At 46.6% G+C, this 21,915-nt stretch overlaps 1 protein-coding gene across 3 annotated transcripts in view; it reads left to right on the forward strand.

The window, feature by feature from the left end:
* Positions 1-21,915, forward strand: part of CSMD3 (CUB and Sushi multiple domains 3) — a 1,168,908-nt gene that overhangs the window by 950,067 nt on the left and 196,926 nt on the right. For 2 of the 3 annotated variants that reach the window (XM_077808852.1, XM_077808853.1), the window contains 5 exons: positions 3,303-3,416; positions 4,052-4,147; positions 5,131-5,334; positions 7,461-7,585; positions 21,685-21,781. In XM_077808852.1, the coding sequence (XP_077664978.1) occupies positions 3,303-3,416; positions 4,052-4,147; positions 5,131-5,334; positions 7,461-7,585; positions 21,685-21,781 (636 nt within the window). The remainder of the gene's footprint in view (positions 1-3,302; positions 3,417-4,051; positions 4,148-5,130; positions 5,335-7,460; positions 7,586-21,684; positions 21,782-21,915) is intronic. The other variant, XM_077808854.1, reaches the window with a different exon arrangement.

A 21,915-nucleotide genomic window follows, 5' to 3' on the forward strand; every position in this document is an offset into this window, starting at 1 on the left:
TAAAATATACATATTTGAGAACCAAATTAACAATTACCACAGATGCTATAGTTTGATAAGGATATTCTTTGCAGTTTTGGTTTTACCCTCTGAGGCATGCAGATGCTTAAGGCAACAAGAATCCTGAAATACTTATCAATTGCTGAAATGCAATATCACCAGTTTTTGAACTGATCTCAATGTACAGCGTAGTAACTTTTGTACATATTGTACAATAGTCAATTAAAACAGATTTATCTGAGAGCAAGTCATTCATTCTATTGTTGACAATTTCCCAACTGTTGTTCTGTCAGTAGCCATCATACATAATTTCACTGCTGTCAGAGAATGCTTATAAAATCTGTGCATTTAAGGCAAAATCCTGTCATCGCTCCATATGTGGAATTGCCATGGAAGTCATGGGGAATTTTGTACTTCGATCAATAGCAGAATGTGGCTCTTGATCTACTACAAAAACTAAAATCTGAGAAAAGTACCAAAGTTAGTGAGTTACATAACAGAAGCGATTAGCTCTATCATCTTTGCTAGCTTCTGTACAAATACAAAAATAGCATACAGTAGGGACAGCTAACAACTCTTCTTTTACTAGTAGGCAAGTTATATTCTCTGTCCCTTCTAGAGAGAGAACCTGCTCGGTTCGGACTAGTATTATCTTACCTACTGATAAATGATAAAAGAGAATTTTTAAACTACTGTACACTGGTTCAATATTTTAGCAGACTGAAGTTTTGTATCTGTCTTTCACCCTCCCCCATGCTTCCCTCCCATATTTTGAACATTAGTGTGTGTTCTTTTTCTTGAATTTTAGAAACTCCAAATACTATAATTGAGATTCTGTTACAGTCTATGATTATTTTTAAGTGCCTTTAGTTCTTTCGAAGGTACAAATTTGAGCACTGAAACTGTTTATTCACAGTACATGCATAACATAAGCAGTGGTAGTGTTAACTGCCCTACACAATCCTACCTATGTTCCTCTGCATTTTTGCTTGTGTACAAGATTGAATTACCTGTAGGAATGAAAGGGTAATTTGAACTCTGTATTCATTAGCTCTTTGGTCTTTGTAATGGTGTTTACAGACGCTACACAGAGACTAAGGGAGTGAAGGACCGGTACTGGACCAGTTCGGCCCTGCCCCTCAGCAGCTGCAGAGTATGCTCCAAAAGGAGGAGCTGCTCAAAAGTGTACTCTAACAGTCAAGCAGGGGACAGAGCGAAGGAGAGGCTATCTGAAGGGAGGAAGCCAGTTTTCAGCTTTTGGGGAAAAAGTCATTCACAGAAGAGGGTGTGGACTGTGGGTAAGACCAGCTGGGATGGCAGGGGCTTGTCTTTTTCCATCCCCCACTCCCTGCTTAGGGGAAATAACTGAACATTAGAAAGAGAGCAGGGGAATGCTCAGTGAACTATCTGCGCTGCTGGGACTGATTGGGAACTCTTGCTGTGGGGAAGGTGGGCTGTGACCGCACCCCAAACCAAAGAGAGTGTGAGGAGGCAGGAAGCAGCCCAGGGGAGGCTGGTCAAGTGACTGAGACACTTTGTGCCTTTCCTCACAGACCCAGTAGAAAGGAAGGGCCCAGTCCCCCTACGTCCCCACATCCGTCCATCTGGGAAAACTTTGGAGCATCAGGGAATTGGTGGACCACGGCCTGCACACTGAACCTGCTGGCCTCTGAGTGAAACCCACTATAGGGTGGAAGGACTGTTGAGCCACAGCCTGCCCTTTCAGCCAGCTGCCCTCTCAGTGAAAATTCTGCTCTATAGTCCGCCTCTTAATGTTGCTCAACAAGTTGTTAGCAAGGGTCGCAGTTTTGTGGCTGTATCTAGGGCCAGACTAAGATCAACAAATCATTTAATTTCCTGTCAGTGTATTTCTAGTGCAATAGTCAACATGATTTCTATGGCTGTACACTGCACACCATTGGCAGCAACATGTAGGGTAAGTGTAGCAAAACGCCACAGTGAAGAGCAGCTCTCTGCACTGGGGAAATGATCCAGCAGCAGGGAGTTGACAGTCTTTCCTTGCTGCTGCCCTGCCTCAAGAGCCTTTCCCCACTTCTGGAGCCTTTTCTTGCAGCAGTGGGGAGGCAGCAGGACACTACACTGATAAAAATGGCCGTGTAGATGGGAGAAACTGCTTGGCGGTGAAATACATACCCTAAGGGTTTGGGTGTGTGTTTACTCACCTAAACCAGGCCTCACTGTCTACACTGCTATTTATACCTGTGCAAGGGTGACATGCAATATCTGTTCTCTACACTCTGCCATAAGGAGTATGCAGTGTAGACGTGTCCTGCAGGGGCTTCTAAACACTGCATGTCTACACTAGAGCTAGAGGTGTTAATTGCAGCTTGAGGAGACATACCCACTCCAGCTCTGATATATCTAGCACACTAACAGTACAAGTGTAGCTATGATGGCACTAGCAGTGGGAGTAGCTTGCCACTCAAAGTATGATCCCATCCGAGATCATAGGTCTGTAACAGGGTAGGTAACCCCTCTTGCGGCTCATGCCATCATAGCTACACTTCATTTTTTTGTGTAATAGCTCAGTCATAGCTAGCATGGGTACGTCTCCTTGAATTAAAATTTACACTTTCCAGTTCTAGTGTAGAGGTACTCATTGGTGCAGAGAGATCCTTCTTTAAGGAATTAAATAATCCCCTGATGTATTATTGTTATTTTATTTTATTATTATTATTAATAATAATAAATAACATATTTTGTGCTTTAGAATGTAGACACCAGGAAGTGTTGCTTTCTTTGAATGTTGTTGCTTCTCCATTCTACACTGAAAGATGGACTAGATTTTAAGGTGAAGTTAAAGCATACCAAAATAAATGAAACTTCCTAAAGGCCTATCAGATTAAGAGAGAGAGAAAAAATAAAAAATAATTAAAAAAAAACAACCCAGGAAGGAGTTGCAAAAAATTATGGTGTAACAGAAGGATATTGCATTACACATTTGGCAAAAAAAAAAAAAGCTGTTTCTTTCAGCTGGAGAATAATTATGATTTTTCTCTCATGATTAAAATGTTTATACAACTGAATTCGTGATATCTCTAGATATGCTTTTTTATCTATACAGGATTAGACATTTTGACATCCATTTAATTTTGTTATGAATTAAAAATGACATCACTGTACATTGGTCAGAAAAATTAACCAATAAGTGCTGGTCCTCTTCAATAAATTAGAAAAATGTCATTAAGATATCTTCTGTTCCCTCTCTCTGTTTCCCTGTTTTTTTTTTTGGTTTTTTTTGTAATCAATTTCTTTTGCTTTTTCTCATTCCTGTTGACCAGTGGTGTTTGGCCAGTTTGTATTTTTCCAGACATCGCTCCATGATGTGGTTGAGGTGTATGATGGCCCAACACAGCAATCATCTTTATTATCCTCCCTCTCAGGATCCCATTCAGGTATTCTTTAATAGAACTGTCATGCATCAATTATTTACTAAAAACTGATTTAGACTGGTAATGTAACAAAAGATGAAATTACTGTCATCTTTTCTTAGAAACAAATTGCACTGAAAATATAATATGAACATTTTGAAAGGAAACAATCAATCAGTAGTGATTCAAAACAGTTTGGGCTGATAAAAAGAATGAAGACCAAATTTAATCTGCAGTTTTCTTGGATGTTTTTGGTAATATTTAACTAACAGAGTTACTTTTTTAGTTTATTCCCTTTGTATTTTCTGTCAAAATTTGTGTTTGTTTTTCAATGTACTACATAAAATGTGATATTAAAATACTTATAAGTGATAGTAGAGAATATATAGAAAAATTATAATTTGAGTAGATTTATGTGCATGTCAGTAGGGTTTTAACGATTTAGAGACTTGATTTTTAATCAGAAGAAATACCACTCATGTGAGATGAGAATCAGGCTCTAACTCTTACAGGAATGTAAGATGAACAATGTTAGACTAATAGTAAAGTTTATAGTATATGGCTCATAAATTAAATTCAAGCAGAGTATATTTTGCGGTTGTTGAGTTTAGTTACTGAAAATTGTTTATGATAATTCACTGTTTGTTTTGTTTGAGTAGGCGAATCCCTTCCACTGAGCTCAGGTAATCAAATCACAATTAGATTTACTTCAGTGGGTCCAGTAACAGCTAAAGGATTTCACTTCGTATATCAAGGTAAGTAACACAATAGTCTGGAAAAATGCTTCAATTAATTCAATTAATTAATCCCTCCATATTTTCTTTATAAATGAATTATACTAATATTTTAAGTATGATTTTGACAAATGTATTTGATTAAACCGAGACATTACTGGGGATGAGCAGGCCTGGAATGTGATGGAAAATATTAAACTGCTGTAGATGTATAATTTCCCTCCATTTTTGTATTAAAAATCCTTTTATTTGTTATTGGCATCCTCAATAATACATGATTTTAAATATTCTTTAAAAATAAAATCAGATATTTGGGAAGCATAAGAAAGGTTTCCAGATTTGAGAAACCAGTTATGAAAACCAAGTCTTTCTATTTTTGTTTATCTGGTGGACTGATTTTCAGTCTGCTGCTCAACCTGATTTATCCTTCCATTTAAATATAAATAACTGGAAATGGTATTACCCTACGCTGAATCAGTAAACTTGCTATTATTAAGATGCTTCAGTTGATGTACATTACTCATCTTTTTAAGGATCAGACACTGAAATGATTACATGTCAACACTTGTTCCTCTAGTTCATTTTTTCAGAGGATTTGAATTCTAATCTGACCAGCAGCACTCACAATTTTAAACCTGTAGTCACTAAATGCAAATATCTAACCAAAAAAGCAATACTGTTTTGAAACTGTGTGTTAGCTGAATATTTCATTACAAAGTATACAATTTCAGTGCCATTTTAGGAAGGTCTCAGAATAGATACTATAATGTGGTTGTAAACCTGCAAAGTATATCAATGTTTATACTAATCTGAATAGTAATTTCATTTGGATTTAAAAGCACGGAATCCTTATTTTTGAAGATTCATTTGGGGATTATGGAAATCTTCTTAACTGACAACACAACTGAATGTTTTTCAAGTAATTTTAGACACCTGCATTTGAAAATCTCCGTTTCTCTACCAAATATAAAATTAAGAATCCACACTCGTTTTCATGTATGCAGCTGTTCCAAGAACAAGTGCGACACAGTGCAGCTCTGTGCCTGAACCAAGATTTGGAAAAAGGATTGGAAATGAATTTTCAGTTGGTTCACTGGTTCTTTTTGAGTGTAATCCCGGATACATTCTCTATGGATCAACAGCAATTAGATGTGATTCAGTACCGAATACTTTGGCACAGTGGAATGATTCCCTCCCCACATGTGTCGGTGAGTAAAGGCTACATTTTTGTATGGGTCTAATTACTGCCTACAATGAAGAATGTTATCTTAAGTCTGAATCCACTCCTTTTCTCCCATCCTCTACCTTCTTACTGCTTATTTTTGTTCTGATTTTCTGGCTTGCGCTCACACTACCCACCCACTGCCCTGAACATAGAAAGTATGCCAGAAGGGCTCTCATTCAGCAAAGTAATACGTTAACACAATATTAACTTAGTCTAAATGAGGTCATGAATCCTTCACTTTTCATCTTCCCTTTCTATCCCAACCTTGCTTTGACATTTCAGTAGCTACATGACAGTACATATCCTGCAGCTATAAATTATATATCAGCTTCTTTTAGACTTACATCAATGTCAGTGCATGACTACTCATTAATCAAGATTCAGAAGTTACCCTGACTTCCTGCAAGACTAAAATGCTCTCACTTGGGAACTCTGACAAGATATTGTATGCTGTTGCCAGAAGAACTACTTTATTAAGGACTTAGAAGTAGTTACACCAATGTTCTGTAGTAGGTCAGAAAGAATGCATTTTTTCCAGGTTAGATCATTAGAGAAGATTCTCAGCTGATATAAAACAGTATAAAACCATTGACATCCATAGACCTATGCACATTTTCACTAACTGAGGATCTGGCCCATTGGACCAAATTCAGCACTGCAGATTGCAACTTTTTTTTTTTTAGGTTATGTATTTACTTCCATTTTGATATAGAATAAACTCAATTGGTGACAGTGGGTTTTTTTGGTCACTGGTTGCAATATTCTATTGCTGTACTAATGCACCGTTTAGCTATGTGAAAGAGAACACTGTCTGACTTTAAACAACTTGAAATGAGAGAGAATTACAGGCCAAAAGTATCAATGACTCCTCATGTGCACATATCAGTGTGCCAGTAAAGGTCATAAAATATGTATGAGTTGAAAATTGCATTGAACTAAATCGGTTTAATAATTGAAGTGCAAGACATGACCATATTAAATTGCCTTAACTCTCGAGTGAATGCTTCAGTGTTTCCTTACAGATATCAGACATCAATCATTCTGTCTGCTCCGGCTTTTACCGGTAATTATTTAAACAGTTTAAGTGACACTGACCTTTAGTTTATCAATGTAGTGTCCGACAGATTCTATCAATTATGTGCAGTACAAAATATAGCTAGTGTATTCATTACTGAGATAAATTGTGTTCTTCTATATTTTCTCTAAATCCTCGTATTTGTATCTAATGAAATCAGGTCAAGGAGTTGATAATGTTGCACAGGAATAATGTATAGGCTTCTAATAGTAAAGATAAAACATCTCGTCAATCTTTTCTTTAAGCTTTTAAAATACCAGCAGAATACTTGTATCTAGATTAAGCTGTAACATTCTTTTATTTGCTCTTGTTGGAGAATCAAGTAACCTGAGCAATGTTTTCATTCATGCTGAGCATCAAGAACCAACAGTTTGCACTATTGAATTCCTGTGACTTACTTATTTTATTAATCTTTGGGCCTGGGTATTATGCGTGCTATCTTGCAAACACATGAGTTTCTGTACTAACATAAGTAAATCCATGGACTGCAATGAGATTACTCACATAAGCAAATGTAATAGCTTGGGAGTTGGAATAGAAGCCCTCCAGTATTAGAATTAAATTAGTTACTGTGGCATTGTAGTAGTAAAGTAGTAGCATTGATCAAAACCTCATTTTTATGCCAAGTGCTTTCCCCTTATATATTTAGATCAAATATAACTATTTAAAGTTCATTATTAATAAGTAACAATGTTTATTTTATTTTTATAAGATTAGTAGGACACATTCAAGCTGATTTCACTTCGTTAAAATTCAAATGACCATGTCTGAGGGATGTGAACATGATTTTGTCTGGTAGATAGCAACTTTTTAAATATATATATTCTTTTCAAGTAATTTAAAAATAGAATTTGAAGTATAAGGTAGAGTTTTATTTTCCTGAGGCCAACATGAATTTCAAAATATAGTATCACTTTACAAGAGTTTGCATCTCTAGTATACTGATCATTGTGTTAGCTTTTATTACATCTTTTCTCAGTTCTAAAGCAGTGCTGTGTCAAACTTCTTTTTTTGCTCAATGCATTTCCTTCCAGTACCTTGTGGTGGAATTTTAACAAAGCGCAAAGGGACCATTTTGTCTCCTGGTTACCCTGAGCCTTATGACAACAATCTGAATTGTGTGTGGAAGATCACAGTGCCAGAGGGAGCTGGAATTCAAGTAAGAATATATATAACTGCCTTGTTATCATCATAGGTTTGAAGTTGATCTTTGCAGAGATGACAGCATGAAAAGATAATTGATTCATAAACATTTTACCAAGCAATTAACAACCGTCACAATGGAATTTGTTACACAATTCTTTTTAAATATAATGGGTGGAGGAATCTGAAAAGATATAGCTACACCCTTTTCCCAAAAGAACTTGTTGCTGGAACATTTATGATTGGCAATATATTATTTCAGTAAGTCAAAATGATTTGTTGCAGACTATAGAAATTGAAGTTGTGTTTTACAAATATAACTACATTTTCTTGTCATGAGTAAAACATATCTGGACTACATTCTGAAGTGGGATATGCAGATTTTCCTTAAAAAAAGTCTCTCTGTTGTGCAAAAATAAATCTATAGTTATAAACTTACTACAGTATGGGACTGATCCAAAGCATATTGAAAGTAATGAAAAATTCTTATGCCTGTAACCTGAGCCTTGGGCAGCAGGGTTCAGGTTACAGGCTCCCCGCCCAGGGTGGTGGGGCAGAGGGTTGGGTTTGGGCTTGGGCTATGCCTTGGCCTTCCTCCCTGGGGCGGTAGGGCTCGGGTTTCGGTCCCCCATCCTGGGCTCGTGTACTAATTTTTGTTGTCAGAAGGGAGTCGCAGAGCAATGAAGTTTGAGAAGCCCTAAATTACTGAATAGTATAGAAAAAGCCAAATATGAGCCTATTTATTGTGTCCTATAATTTAAGAACAAAGAACACAAATTAGATGAAAAAGCAACATGTTTAATATGTACAAGAGAAAGTTAAAAAGCAAGTATATAATTAAGGAGGCAATTCTCTTTTTAAGATTTTAAAAAAGGAATAAACTATTGTATGAATAATAATAGCATCACTAGTGTACAAGCTAATTATTGGATTTCCAACTACTTGACTAGAAAAAATATGTTGTACTTGGTAGAAGAATATAGGAATTACCAGATCAGATCAGAGCTCCATCTAGTATAATATCCTGCTTATGACTCTATGAGAGTCAGGGGAGGCATGGCCATGTGTAACCATGGAAGGCGGCTGTGATTGCAGAGCCATTGGCCATTATCTTTGAAAACTCGTGGCGAACGGGGGAAGTTCTGGATGACTGGAAAAAGGCTAATGTAGTGCCAATCTTTAAAAAAGGGAAGAAGGAGGATCCTGGGAACTACAGGCCAGTCAGCCTCACCTCAGTCCCCGGAAAAATCATGGAGCAGGTCCTCAAAGAATCAATCCTGAAGCACTTACATGAGAGGAAAGTGATCAGGAACAGTCAGCATGGATTCACCAAGGGAAGGTCATGCCTGACTAATCTAATTGCCTTCTATGATGAGATTACTGGTTCTGTGGATGAAGGGAAAGCAGTGGATGTATTGTTTCTTGACTTTAGCAAAGCTTTTGACGCGGTCTCCCACAGTATTCTTGTCAGCAAGTTAAAGAAGTATGGACTGGATGAATGCACTATAAGGCAGGTAGAAAGTTGGCTAGATTGTCGGGCTCAACGGGTAGTGATCAGTGGCTCCATGTCTAGTTGGCAGCTGGTGTCAAGTGGACTGCCCCAGGGGTCGGTCCTGGGGCCGGTTTTGTTCAATATCTTCATAAATGATCTGGAGGATGGTGTGGATTGCACTCTCAGCAAATTTGCAGATGATACTAAACTGGGAGGAGTGGTAGATATGCTGGAGGGCAGGGATAGGATACAGAGGGACCTAGACAAATTGGAGGATTGAGCCAAAAGAAATCTGATGAGGTTCAATAAGGATAAGTGCAGGGTCCTGCACTTAGGACGGATGAACCCAATGCACAGCTACAGACTAGGGACCGAATGGCTAGGCAGCAGTTCTGCGGAAAAGGACCTAGGGGTGACAGTGGACGAGAAGCTGGATATGAGTCAGCAGTGTGCCCTTGTTGCCAAGAAGGCCAATGGCATTTTGGGATGTATAAGTAGGGGCATAGCGAGCAGATCGAGGGACGTGATCGTCCCCCTCTATTCGACATTGGTGAGGCTTCATCTGGAGTACTGTGTCCAGTGTGGCCCCACACTACAAGAAGGATGTGGATAAATTGGAGAGAGTCCGGTGAAGGGCAAGTCTGTAACACATGACTTATGAGAAGAGGCTGAGGGAACTGGGATTGTTTAGTCTGCAGAAGAGAAGAATGAGGGGGGATTTGATAGCTGCTTTCAACTACCTGCGAGGTGGTTCCAGAGAGGATGGTTCTAGACTATTCTCAGTGGTAGAAGAGGACAGGACAAGGAGTAATTGTCTCAAGTTGCAGTGGGGGGAGGTTTAGGTTGGATATTAGGAAAAACTTTTTCACTAGGAGGGTGGTGAAACACTGGAATGCATTACCTAGGGAGGTGGTAGAATCTCCTTCCTTAGAAGTTTTTAAGGTCAGGCTTGACAAAGCCCTGGCTGGGATGATTTAATTGGGGATTGGTCCTGCTTTGAGCAGGGGGTTGGACTAGATGACCTCCTGAGGTCCCTTCCAACCCTGATATTCTATGATTCTATGGCTTCCCTACTGCCCCCTTGTAATTTTTCCTGCCATGCAGGACTGGGGACATGTTTTATAAACCTTCCCATTAAGTGAGCTGGAGCCAATAGGATTTGCTACCCCTTGTGTCCCACAAGGGTTGGGGGAAGGGGTGAATGCCCACAAGGGGGTGTTACATAAAGCTGGATGAAACTTGGAATTTCAATTCAATGGGAAATTCTAACATTTTGAAAACATTTTTGTTCTCATTCAGGAAGGTGGGGTACCCCAGCGGGTCCCCCCATGTTGGGGAAGCCTGGGGAGTCATGGTCAGCTTTGGGAGTCTTGAAGCCCTGAGAGCTCCAGCTCAAACTGGAGCTCCAACTCAAACTGGGGCTTTTAGGGTTTCCAGGGCTGTCAGGCTCCCTGCTGCATAACAAGGGGCATAGAAACCCTGAGGACCCTGTCTCAGGCTGGGAATCTCAGAGCTTTCATTCTGGTTCTGTGGCAGGGAGCCTAGAAGCGCTGGAGTCTCCAGCCCCCGGGCAATTTGTATGGCAGGGCTGCCCCGGAGCTGGCCAACCCTGGAAGCCTGGGTTCCTCAGCAGCTTGGTAGATGAGCGGGCAGGAAACGAGAGGGTTGGGATCCTGCCTGTCTTTTGGTGAAAGTTTGTTGAAAGGTTTTGACAAGTCTGATATAAAATAATGTTTTCTCAGAAAATTTCCAACCAGCTCTAGGGCAGCTCCTTAAAAGATGGCAGGGGTTTTCTTTTCCCTGCTGGCCCACACTTTTGAAGCCACAGAAGGGGGGAATTTAAAAATCCCACTAGGCACCTGTCAAAGGCCAAAAAAACAATTTGAAGAACAGTTACCCAAAGACTCAAAGTAATAGCAAATTTTCTTTTAAGTATATCAGAAGCAGGAAGCCTGCTAAACAACCAGTGGGCCCACTGGACGATCACAGTGCTAAAGGAACTTCTCAAGGATGATAAGGCCATTGTGGAGAAAGTAAATGAATTCTTTGTATCGGTCTTCACGGCTGAGGATGTGAGGGAGATTCCCAAACCTGAGCCATTCTTTTTAGGTGACAGATCTGAGGAACTCTCCCAGATTGAGGTATCCTTAGAGGAGGTTTTGGAACAAATTGATAAATTAAACAGCAATAAGTCACCAGGACCAGATGGTATTCACCCAACAGTTCTGAAGGAACTCAAATGTGAAATTGCAGAATTAGTAACTGTAGTCTGTAACCTGTCGTTTAAATCAGCTTCTCTACCAGATGACTGGAGGATAGCTAATGTGACACCAATTTTTAAAAAGGGCTCCAGAAGTGATCCCGGCAATTACAGGCCTGTAAGCCTGACTTTAGTACCAGGAAAACTGATTGATACTATAATAAAGAACAATATTGTCAGACATATAGATTAACATAATTTGTTGAGGAAGAGTCAATGTGGTTTTAGTAGAGGGAAATGATGCCTCACCAATCTACTAGAATTCTTTGAGGGGATCAACAGATATATGGACCGAGGGGATCCAGTGGATATAGTGTATTTAGATTTTCAGAAAGCCTTTGACAAGGTCCCGCACCAAAGGCTCTTACACAAAGTAAGATGCAATGGGATAAGAGGGAAGGTGCCCTCATGGATTGGTAACTGGTTAAAAGATAGGAAACAAAGGGTAGGTATAAATGGTCAGTTTTCAGAATGTGGTGTCCCCCAAGGGTCTGTTCTGAGACCAGTCCTATTCAACATATTCATAAATGATCTGGAAAAAGGGGTAAACAGTGAGGTGGCAAAATTTGCAGATGATGCCAAATTAAGACCCAGGCAGACTGTGAAGAGCTACAATAGGATTTCTCAAAACTGGGTGACTGGGCAACAAAATGGCAGATGAAATTCAATGCTGATAAATGCAAAGTGATGCACATTGGAAAACATAATCCCAACTATACATATTGTGACAAAGCTCCTGCTCTACCTTGGTGGGTCTTGCGCTTATTGGAGGATTTGCTTGCCTTGGAGCTTCACAGCAACCCTCAGCTTGGCCGTTTTTCTGAACCCACAGTCCAGGTCGACTCCTCCTGTGTCTGACCAGGAGTTGGAAGGATTTGGGGGGAAACCAGGCCCACCTTCTACTCCAGGTTCCAGCCCAGGGCCCTGTGGAATGCAGCTGTCCAGAGTGCCTCCTGGAACAGCTGTGCGACAGCTACAACACCCTGGGCTACTTCCCCATGCGGGGGACATGGATAGCTCAGTGCTTTGAGCACTGGCCTGCTAAACCCAGGGTTGTGAGTTCAATCCTTGAGGGGGCTATTTAGGGATCTGGGGCAAAAATTGGGGATTGGTCCTGCTTTGAGCAGGGGGTTGACTAGATGACCTCCTAAGGTCCCTTCCAACCCTGATATTCTATGATTCCTCCCAACACCTTCTTTTTCCTCACCATAGGACCTTCCTCCTGGTGTCTGATAATGCTTGTACACCTCAGTCCTCCAACAGTCCGCATTCTCACTCTCAGCTCCTAGTGCCTCTTGCTCCCAGCTGCTCACACGCACACCAAAAACTGAAGTGAGCTCCTTTTTAGAACCCAGGTGCCCTGATTAGCCTGCCTTAATTGATTCTAACAGCTTCTTGATTGGCTGCAGGTGTTCTAATCAGCCTGTCTTAATTGTCTCCAGAAGGTTCCTGATTGTTCTGAAACCTTCCCTGCTCCCTTACCAAGGGAAAAGGGACCTTCTTAGCTTGCTGCTAATCTATCTGCTTTCTTTTCCTCTCCTATAGCCCCCTGGCCTGGGCTTTCCTTACTTTTTGCCCCTGCTTCAGCTTCCCCCTGCCCCCGATCGGGCCAGACGCTTTTCCTTCGTTTTGTTTTTTTTTTTTTGCTGTTTTTCTGCTGCTGTTTGAGTGCTGGTCGGCTGCCAGCTAGCTGCCAGCCCCACCACACCTGCCCTCAGATGCTGCTACTGCTCCAGCTGAAACCACCGGAGTTGGGGAACTGCCGAGCTGCTCCCCAGAGGAGGGGAGTGGAAGCCCCCAGACCCAACCGTTTGCTATTTGTTTGTGGACCCGTACCCGGCTGAGAGAAATTTCTCTTACCTGTCCGGCATTTCTGGAATGCTACACAAATCCCGGGAGAGAAGACAGCTGACAGAGAAACCGCCCAGGGAAGCTACAAACCATCGTGGAGGGGGCCTTAAGATTGAGTAACTTTTGAACTGTACTCTCATGTGGGGGGAGGTTTTGACTGTGTCTTGACTGCATTTGTAGGGGCACAGGGGGTGTGGCATGGAGCTGCCCCCCATCCATTGGTGCCCCCCCAACACTACTACAACCGTCATGGCTCCTCTGCCGTCTGTCCCTGCTGGCAACTTGCCATCTGCCTCTGGATTCAGCTGCTCGCCCTGATTCCACCGTCCAGACCAGAAACAACAGCCGACCAAACGAGACTCTTTGGACAAACGCGCGTGGGTTCATGTCCCTGCCCCGCCTCCCCCCAGACTGTCCACTCCACAGTTTTCCCCTACTACCTGAACCCAACTCCTGTTTCCTCCCGCTGTCCAGGCCGACCCATTTGCCCACCCCCGGCCTGCATCCCAACAGAGAGGAGTGGTTAATTTGCTTCCCCCTCCCCGCTCCTCCTTCTGGTGTCTCCCCTTCTCTCCCTACTCATGATGGCAGGGAATGAAAGGGGTGAAGCCCCTCTAACAATCTCAGCTGCCTCTCCCCCCACCACTGCTGCCAAAACACCTGCCACCTCCCCCGCTGGGGCATTGGCAGCAGGAGGCACCAGGGCAACTACCGCCGCTGCCACGCCCACCGCCCCCCCAGATTCTAGGAGGGGAGTTGGCCGGCAAGGCCAGGGTGTGAAGAAGGGAAAGGGCCCTGCTACAACCACCAGGCCCTCCATGGCAGGGGCTGCCTCCACCGTTGTGGCCCCATCATTGACCACGGCGTCCCTCCCCGCTGTTCCCTCCATCAGCTCTACGAGTGTCCCTCCCCCAGCCCCCAAGATGTATGCCTGGGTGGCGGCAGCCCCCCTCCCTGCCGCCTCGTCATCTCGCCCACCCACCCCCTCCACTACCATCAATAGCGGGCGGGGCCCCTTTCCCACCATGACCAGGAAGTATGGCGTCCGTTGCCTCCTGGTGCCCACCTCGCCCTACGTGGAGACATACGTGCAGGCGTTGGCGAGGGTGGTAAGACCCATGGCTATTGTGGCGGCCTCCAAAATATATGGGGAGGTCGTCTTTTTCTTAGCATCGGAGGCTGCCGCCCAGGAGGTGGTGGAGAAGAGCCTGGCGGTGGGGGGGTGTTCGTCCCCCTGGAGCCGCTAGAGGACCTGGGCGTCCGCCTAGTCCTGACCTCCGTCCCTCCTTTTTTACCCAATGCCGCCCTGTTACCCGCTCTCTCCACCCTGGGGAAATCCGTCTCTGTCATCAGCCCTCTCCCGTTGGGCTGCAAGGACCCCACCCTCAGTCACATCCTCTCATTCCGCCAGCAAGTGCAGCTTCTACCACTGCCGGCAGCACATGATGGAGAGGCGCTCGAGGGGTCCTTCCTAGTTCCCTGCCAGGGAGCCTGTTACCGGGTCTACTACTCTACAGGAGAGGCCCATTGCTACCTCTGCCAATCAGCGGGGCATGTCCGAAGAGACCTCCCCTTGGCCCGGCGGGGAGGGGCACCAGAGACCCCCAAGACCCGGCAGGACATCAGCTCCCTCGTTGCCGACGCCCCTGGCTGCCCGGCACCTGAAACCACCTCTCCTCCTGCTCGATCCACTGCTACTCCCGCCCGGGCCCAAGGGACACCTCCCCTACAACGCCCAGACGAGCAAGGGAGCCCTGCCCTAACTGCTAACAATCTGACACTGAGCCTTCCGCTCTGCCCACGAGTGAGATCCATCTGCCGGTGTCAGGTGGGGAAGACATGATAGCACTGGAAGGTAGGATCTCCCCTCCACAGGAGACCCTCCCCCCGAGTCCCCTGGGGAAGCCCCTTCTCCTCGGACATCACCCGAAACCACCGCGAACCTCGAGGCGACCGTCGAGGCGGTCGCCAGAGTGGAGACCCCCGGGGTGGCGGAAGGCGACCTCTCCTCCATGTATGAGGAGATCGAGGCCCTAGGTCTGACCCCAGTCACCCAGGGAGAGGATGACCTTCTGCCAGCTGACCTCGATCTGGGCAACCTCACTCCAGTTCCCCTTTCCCCATGCTCCCTCCCTCTGCCTTCCCGGGCAGGGACCCTACATAAGGTAGTCCACCACCTGATGCTGTAGCTGCCAAATCCACCACAGAGCCTGCACCTGGCATCACTGGGAGCCCCCTCCCCACCCCCTTAACCCTCGAATCTGATCGGGAGACGCCTCCTTTCTGTTGCTTGCCTCCCGAAGCCCAGAACCTCGCCTCTTCCCCTGTCCCTGCCCAATCCACCTCCTCCTATAATGGTTTTGCCACCCCTGGGGTTATTTCCTTCCCTTTTTTAGCGGATCCCCCCCAAGGAGCAGCCTTTGCATTTTCCTGCCATGACCCATTAGGAGCTGCAATTTTCCCTCTGCCACCCCCTCTTACCCCAAGGCTTCAGACGGACCTAATAAATTTAGCCTGTCAGACACCCCGTCGGTGATCCGCACCCTGCCTGCCCGCCTCAGTGGACCACGAGGCTGCACCAAGGGCCCCACTAGGGAATAACCAGGAAATCACAACCCCACCCCACCATGAGCTGCGAAAAGCGTTGCAGGAGTTTTTAGAAGACACCCGTGGCTCCCGCAACAAGGTACAGCTAGCAGCTCTCCAGCGATGGGGGGACTTTGACCAAATCCTCCAAGCCACAAGGGCCCTCATAAGGGAGGGTAGAGGGACAGGAAGGCAAGGTGCCGCGGCCTACGGGTGTGTCCGCAGCTTCCGTGATAATTTATTCACATACAGGATGGGTCACAGATTGTTGCGCGACCCGCTGGGGGCCGCGAACGCCCCCGCCAACAAGGAACCACCGCCCCCCCAGCCCTCCTCATGATGCCTCTCATTATTGCAACTTTGAACACCCGGGGCTGTAGGATGGCTCTCCGCAGGTCCCAAGTGTTCTCTTTCCTTGGGGAGAGGGGGTACTCTGTGGTTTTCCTGCAGGAGACCCATACGGATCTGACCGCCGAGGACAGCTGGCGGCTGGAGTGGGGGAACGGGGTCTACTTTAGCCATTTCACGATTCGACAGGCTGGAGTGGCGACCCTGTTCCCCCCCGACCTACAGCCCGTGGTGCTAGGGGTCACTGAGTCCGTGCTGGGCCACCTGCTGCATCTCCGAGTCTATATGGAGGGGCTCGTGATCAACCTCGTTAACATCTATGCCCCGACAACGAGCCCGAAGCGTCCACAATTCTATCAGTGGGTGTCTGCCTTCCTCAGCACCCTAGATTCTCATGAGTACCTAGGCCTGGGAGGGGACTTTAACACCATCCTCGAGGAGCAGGTCCGCTCGGGGACAGAGCTGAGCCCGGCCGCCGTGAACATTCTCCGAGAAATAGTCGAACATCACTCCCTAGTGGATGTCTGGCGTGACCACCACCCGGATGACACTTCCATGTTCACCTTTGTCCTGGTGGAGGCCCATTGGTCACACCACTCCTGGTTGGACTGTATTTATTTATCACGTTTCCATCTTTCACGAGCCCATTCTTCCAACATTCGGCCGGCCCCATTTTCCGACCATCATCTAGCCACCATAACAGCCTCCCTCCGTGCAGAGAGGCCGGGGCCGGCCTATTGGCATTTTAACAACAGCCTGTTGGAGGATGAGGCATTCGTGATGTCTTTCCGGGAGTTCTGGCTGGCCTGGTGAGAGCAGCGGCGTGCCTTTCCCTTGGCGCGGCGATGGTAGGATCTAGGGAAGGTGCGCGCCAAGCTCTTCTGCCGTGACTACACCCGGGGCACCAGGCAACGGAAAAATGTGGCGATAGAGCAGTTGGAACGGGAGGTCTTAGAGCTGGAGAGGTGTCTGGCCGCCAGCCCCGAGGACCCGTTCCTCTGCGGAGCGTGCCGGGAGAAGCGGGAGGAGCTCCGGGCCCTCGAGGACCATCGGGCCCGAGGTGCCTTTGTTTAATCCCGCATCCGCCTCCTTCGGGAGATGGATTGCGGCTCCCGCTTCTTCTACGCCCTGGAGAAAACGAGGGGGGCCAAAAAACACGTAACCTGCTTTTTAGCAGAAGATGGCACCCCCCTCACAGATTCGGTGGAGATGTGTGGGAGGGCCCGTGACTTCTACACAAGCCTTTTCTCCCTGGATCTGACCGATCCTGGCGCTTGCAGGGTGCTGTGGGAGGAACTCCCTACGGTCAGTGCGGGCGACCGAGACCGACTAGAGCTGCCTCTCACCCTGGCCGAGTTCACGGAAGCCCTCCGTCGCATGCCCACCAATAAATCTCCGGGCATGGACGGGCTGACCATGGAGTTCTACCGCGCGTTCTGGGACGTCCTTGGCCCAGACCTAGCCACTGTCTGGGCTGAGTCTTTGCAGGGCTGGGTCCTTCCTCTTTCGTGCAGGCGAGCGGTGGTCACCTTGTTGCCAAAGAAGGGGGACCTCCTCGATTTACGAAATTGGCGTCCCGTCTCAATCCTTAGCACGGACTACAAAATCATAGCGAAAGCAATCTCGCTGCGGCTAGGGTCCGTGCTGGCAGACGTGATCCACCCAGACCAGACCTACGCTGTCCCAAGCCACAGCATTTTTGACAACCTATTTCTAGTCCGAAACCTTTTGGAACTCAGGCATAGAGACGGTCTGTCGTTCGCCCTCCTGTCTCTTGATCAGGAGAAGGCTTTCGATAGAGTGGACCATGGGTACCACCTGGGCACTTTACAGGCTTTTGGATTTGGACCTCAGTTTGTGAGTTTTCTCCGGGTGCTGTATGCCTCCGCGGAGTGTCTGGTTAGGCTCAACTGGACCCTGACCGAACCGGTCAGCTTCGGGCAAGGAGTACGGCAGGGATGTCCCCTCTCGGGCCAGCTGTACGCTCTGGCGATCGAGCCCTTCCTCTGTCTCCTCCAAAGGAGGTTGAGAGGGTTGGTGCTGTGGGAGCCGGAGCTGCAGCTGGTCCTGTCAGCGTACGCCGATGACGTGCTCCTCAGGGTCCAGGACCCGGGCAACTTGGTGCGGGTGGAGGCTTGCCAGGCCATCTATTCGGCAGCCTCCTCCACCCGAGTCAACTGGGTCAAGAGCTCTGGCTTGGCGGTGGGGGACTGGTGACAGGTGAACTCCCTCCCACCCACGCTTCAGACTATCCGGTGGAATGTGGGTCCGCTGCTCTACCTAGGCATTTACCTTTCTGCCACGCACCCTTCTGCACCGGAGAACTAGCAAAATTTAGAAGGCGGGGTGATAGAGCAGCTCCGGAAATGGACGAGGCTACTCCGATGTCTCTCCCTCCAAGGGAGAGCGCTGGTTCTTAACCAACTAGTCCTGTCCATGCTCTGGAACCGGCTCAACACCCTGGTCCCGGCCCTGGGTTTCCTGACCAACCTCCGGACATCGATTCTGGAGTTCTTTTGGTCAGGAATGCACTGGACCCCTGTTGGGGTTCTTCATCTACTCCTGAAGGAAGGAGGGCAGGGCCTGAAGTGTCTGCACACTCAGGTCCGTGTCTTCCGCCTCCAGGCCCTGCAGAGGCTCCTCTATAGTGCAGGTAGTTCGACGTGGAGCATATTGGCGCACACCTTCCTACGCCGCTTCCAAGGGCTCCGATATGACCGGCAGCTCTTTTATCTCTGTCCGAGAGGTTTTCCGCAAGACCTCTCCAGGCTGCCGGTCTTCTACCAGGACCTCCTCCGGACCTGGAAACTGTTTTCAATGACCAGGTCCGCGACGGCTACCGTGGGAGCAGATCTCCTCGCGGAGCCCCTGCTACACAACCCGCAGCTCCATGTGCAGGTGGCAGAGTCCCGCTCGGTGCGCCAGAGTTTGGTCCTGGCAGAAGTCACGAGAGTTGGAGACCTCCTGGACTACGACTAGGGAGACTGGCTGGATCCCCTGACGCTCACTCAGCGCATGGGGCTCTCCAGACCTCGTACCCCCCCGGCACATACTTCAGGAGATGAAGGCTGCTTTGATGCCCGCTGCTTGGGCTTATCTCAACCGAGCCCTTCGCAAGGGTGCACCCCGCCCACCCTCTACCCCAGACCCACTGGACCTTTCAATTGGGCCCCTACCCCATAGATCCCAACAAACCCCTCACCCTTTCACTGCGAGCCGGCTGCATGAACTGCAGCCGGTCAGCTTCCAAACCACGCCAAGGAAACATCTATACACACTCACGCTTCACACCCTTCACGCCCTCACCCTGGTGTCCCACCCCGATACAAAGTGGCAGGACCTCCTGCCACCTTTGGAGGGTGAGCAGCCCCGGTGGGCCAGCCTGTATTCCACCTTGGTCCCAAGGCCCGTCAGGGACATCAGTTGGCGGCTTCTTCACGGAGCTGTGAGCACGGGCGTGTTTTGACGCGGTTCACCCCCATCCCAGATACTTGCCCTTTTTGCAAGGTGAGGGAAACCCTGGCACATGTGTATTTAAAGTGTGCCAGGCTGCAGCCCCTTTTCCAGCTCCTCACAAATATTTTATTACGCCTTTGGCTGCATTTTTCCCCTCACCTTTTCGTTTACACACTCCCCATCCGTGTCCCCACAAAGTTGCAGGATCTCCTGGTTAACCTCCTCCTAGCCCTAGCTAAAACAGCCATCTATAAAACCAGAGAGAGGAGGTTGGCCAATGAAGCTTCCTGCGATTGTAGGGCCGTTTTCCGATCCTCCGTACACTCACGTATCCGGGTGGAGTTCCTCTGGGCGGCGTCCACGACTCCCTTGACGCCTTCAAGGAGCAGTGGGCGTTGTCTGAGGTTCTCTGCTCAGTGACCCCATCCTGTTCCCTCCATCTGACCCTTTGATTGAGGGGAAGAGTGAGAGACCCCAGCCCCAGACATTGCCGCTGTGGATACCATCATCACCGTCACCTAAGAGGGGCCTTTTCACACGTGGGTGCACTCACCCCCCCCAAACTGCCCACTGCGCAGCCTTGCCCATCTTGTTGGGCACTCTCAGGAGAGGAATAGTTGGTGACACTGGGCGTGGCACTACGTAAATCGAGGGGGTGGAAGACCATGAGTGTCGAGGAAGCCCCCCCGCTCTGGGCCCAGGCAAGCCTGATCACTTCTCTCCCCTGAAGGCTGCTGTGTTATACATTGCATTTGCTTTTGTTTTGTTGCATAGTTTTATCTTCTTTGGTGATTTGTGTAAGTGTGTTACGCAAATTTTTTTTGCTTCAAAAAAAAAAAATTACACTCCTGTAGCCATCTGGCCTGATCCTGTCACAATATAAAATAATGGGGTCTAAATTAGCTGTTACCACACAAGAAAGAGATCTTGCAGTCATTGTGGATAGTTCTCTGAAAACATCCACCCAATGTGCAGCGGCAGTCAAAAAAGCGAACAGAATGCTGGGAATAATTAAGAAAGGAATAGATAATAGGACAGAAAATGTCACGTGGCCTCTATATAAATCCATGGTACGCCCATATCTTCAATGCTTTGTGCAGGTGTGGTTGCCCCATCTCGAAAAAGATATATTGGAATTGGAAAAGTTTTGAAAAAGGCAACAAAAATGGTTAGGGGTATGGAATGGCTTCTGTATGAGGAGATATTAATAAGAATGGGACTTTTCAGCTTGGAAAAGAGACGGCTAAGGGGAGATATGATTGAGGTCTGTAAAATCATGACTGGTATAGAGACAGTAGATAAGGAAGTGTTGTTTACTACTTCTCATAACACAAGAACTAGGGGTCACCAAATGAAATTAATAGGCAACAGATTTAAAACAAATAAAAGGAAGTATTTCTTCACACAACACATTGGTCAACCTGTGGAACTCCTTGCCAGAGGATGTTGTGAAGGCCAAGACCAAAACAGGTTTCAAGAACTATCATGGAGGATATATCATGGAGTATTGGTCCATCAATGACTATTAGCCAGGATGGGCAGAGATGATGTCCCTAGCCTCTGTTTGCTAGAAGCTGGGAATGAGCGACAGGGAATGGATCACTTGGTGATTACCTGTTCTGTTCATTCCCTCTGGGGCATCTGGCACTGGCTACTGTCAGAAAACAGGATACTGGCCTTGATGGACCTTTGCTCTGACCCAGTAGGGCCGTTCTTATGTACGTCTTTATGTGCCTGAATACCTTTATAAATCTGGCCTTTTGTTCCATTTTCCCCCTCAGTGGTCTTCAAATATCATCCATCGAGCCATAGTGTGTCCTCAGTTTGCACACAAGGCTCTGTGGTTCCTTTCAGAGGCAACATATTGTCCTAGCTAATGGTCACAAAATTTATAAGTCAGAATCAGAGATTTGAAAAAAACAAAGAAACATTTTTTGCTAGCTTCAGTAGCTGGGGTTTTCTACTCCCAATAAAGAGCATAGCTTTACACAACTTTTGCATGATTCAAAATGACAACTTGTAACTACAGGATTGCTGTTGGCATAAGTAGACACAGACTATAATTTACAGGTTTTTTTCTGTAAATTAAATCATACTCTGTGCCTTCCATTTTCATTGTTAGGTGCAGGTTGTGAGTTTTGCTACAGAGCACAACTGGGATTCTTTGGACTTTTACGATGGTGCTGACAACAATGCTCCAAGGCTTGGAAGTTATTCAGGTGAGTGAGGAGAGTGTATACCAAGTAAATTATAGATGCAGCTCTTTATTGTAAACACAAAGCTCTTTGTAGTTCTTTTCTGTGTTTCTTCTGAAAGTGACAGTTCACACTTGTTATAGCCTTTGTTCCAGCCA

The sequence above is a fragment of the Eretmochelys imbricata genome, chromosome 2, assembly GCF_965152235.1.
Source record: "Eretmochelys imbricata isolate rEreImb1 chromosome 2, rEreImb1.hap1, whole genome shotgun sequence".
In the NCBI taxonomy this organism is placed as follows: Eukaryota; Metazoa; Chordata; order Testudines; family Cheloniidae; genus Eretmochelys; species Eretmochelys imbricata.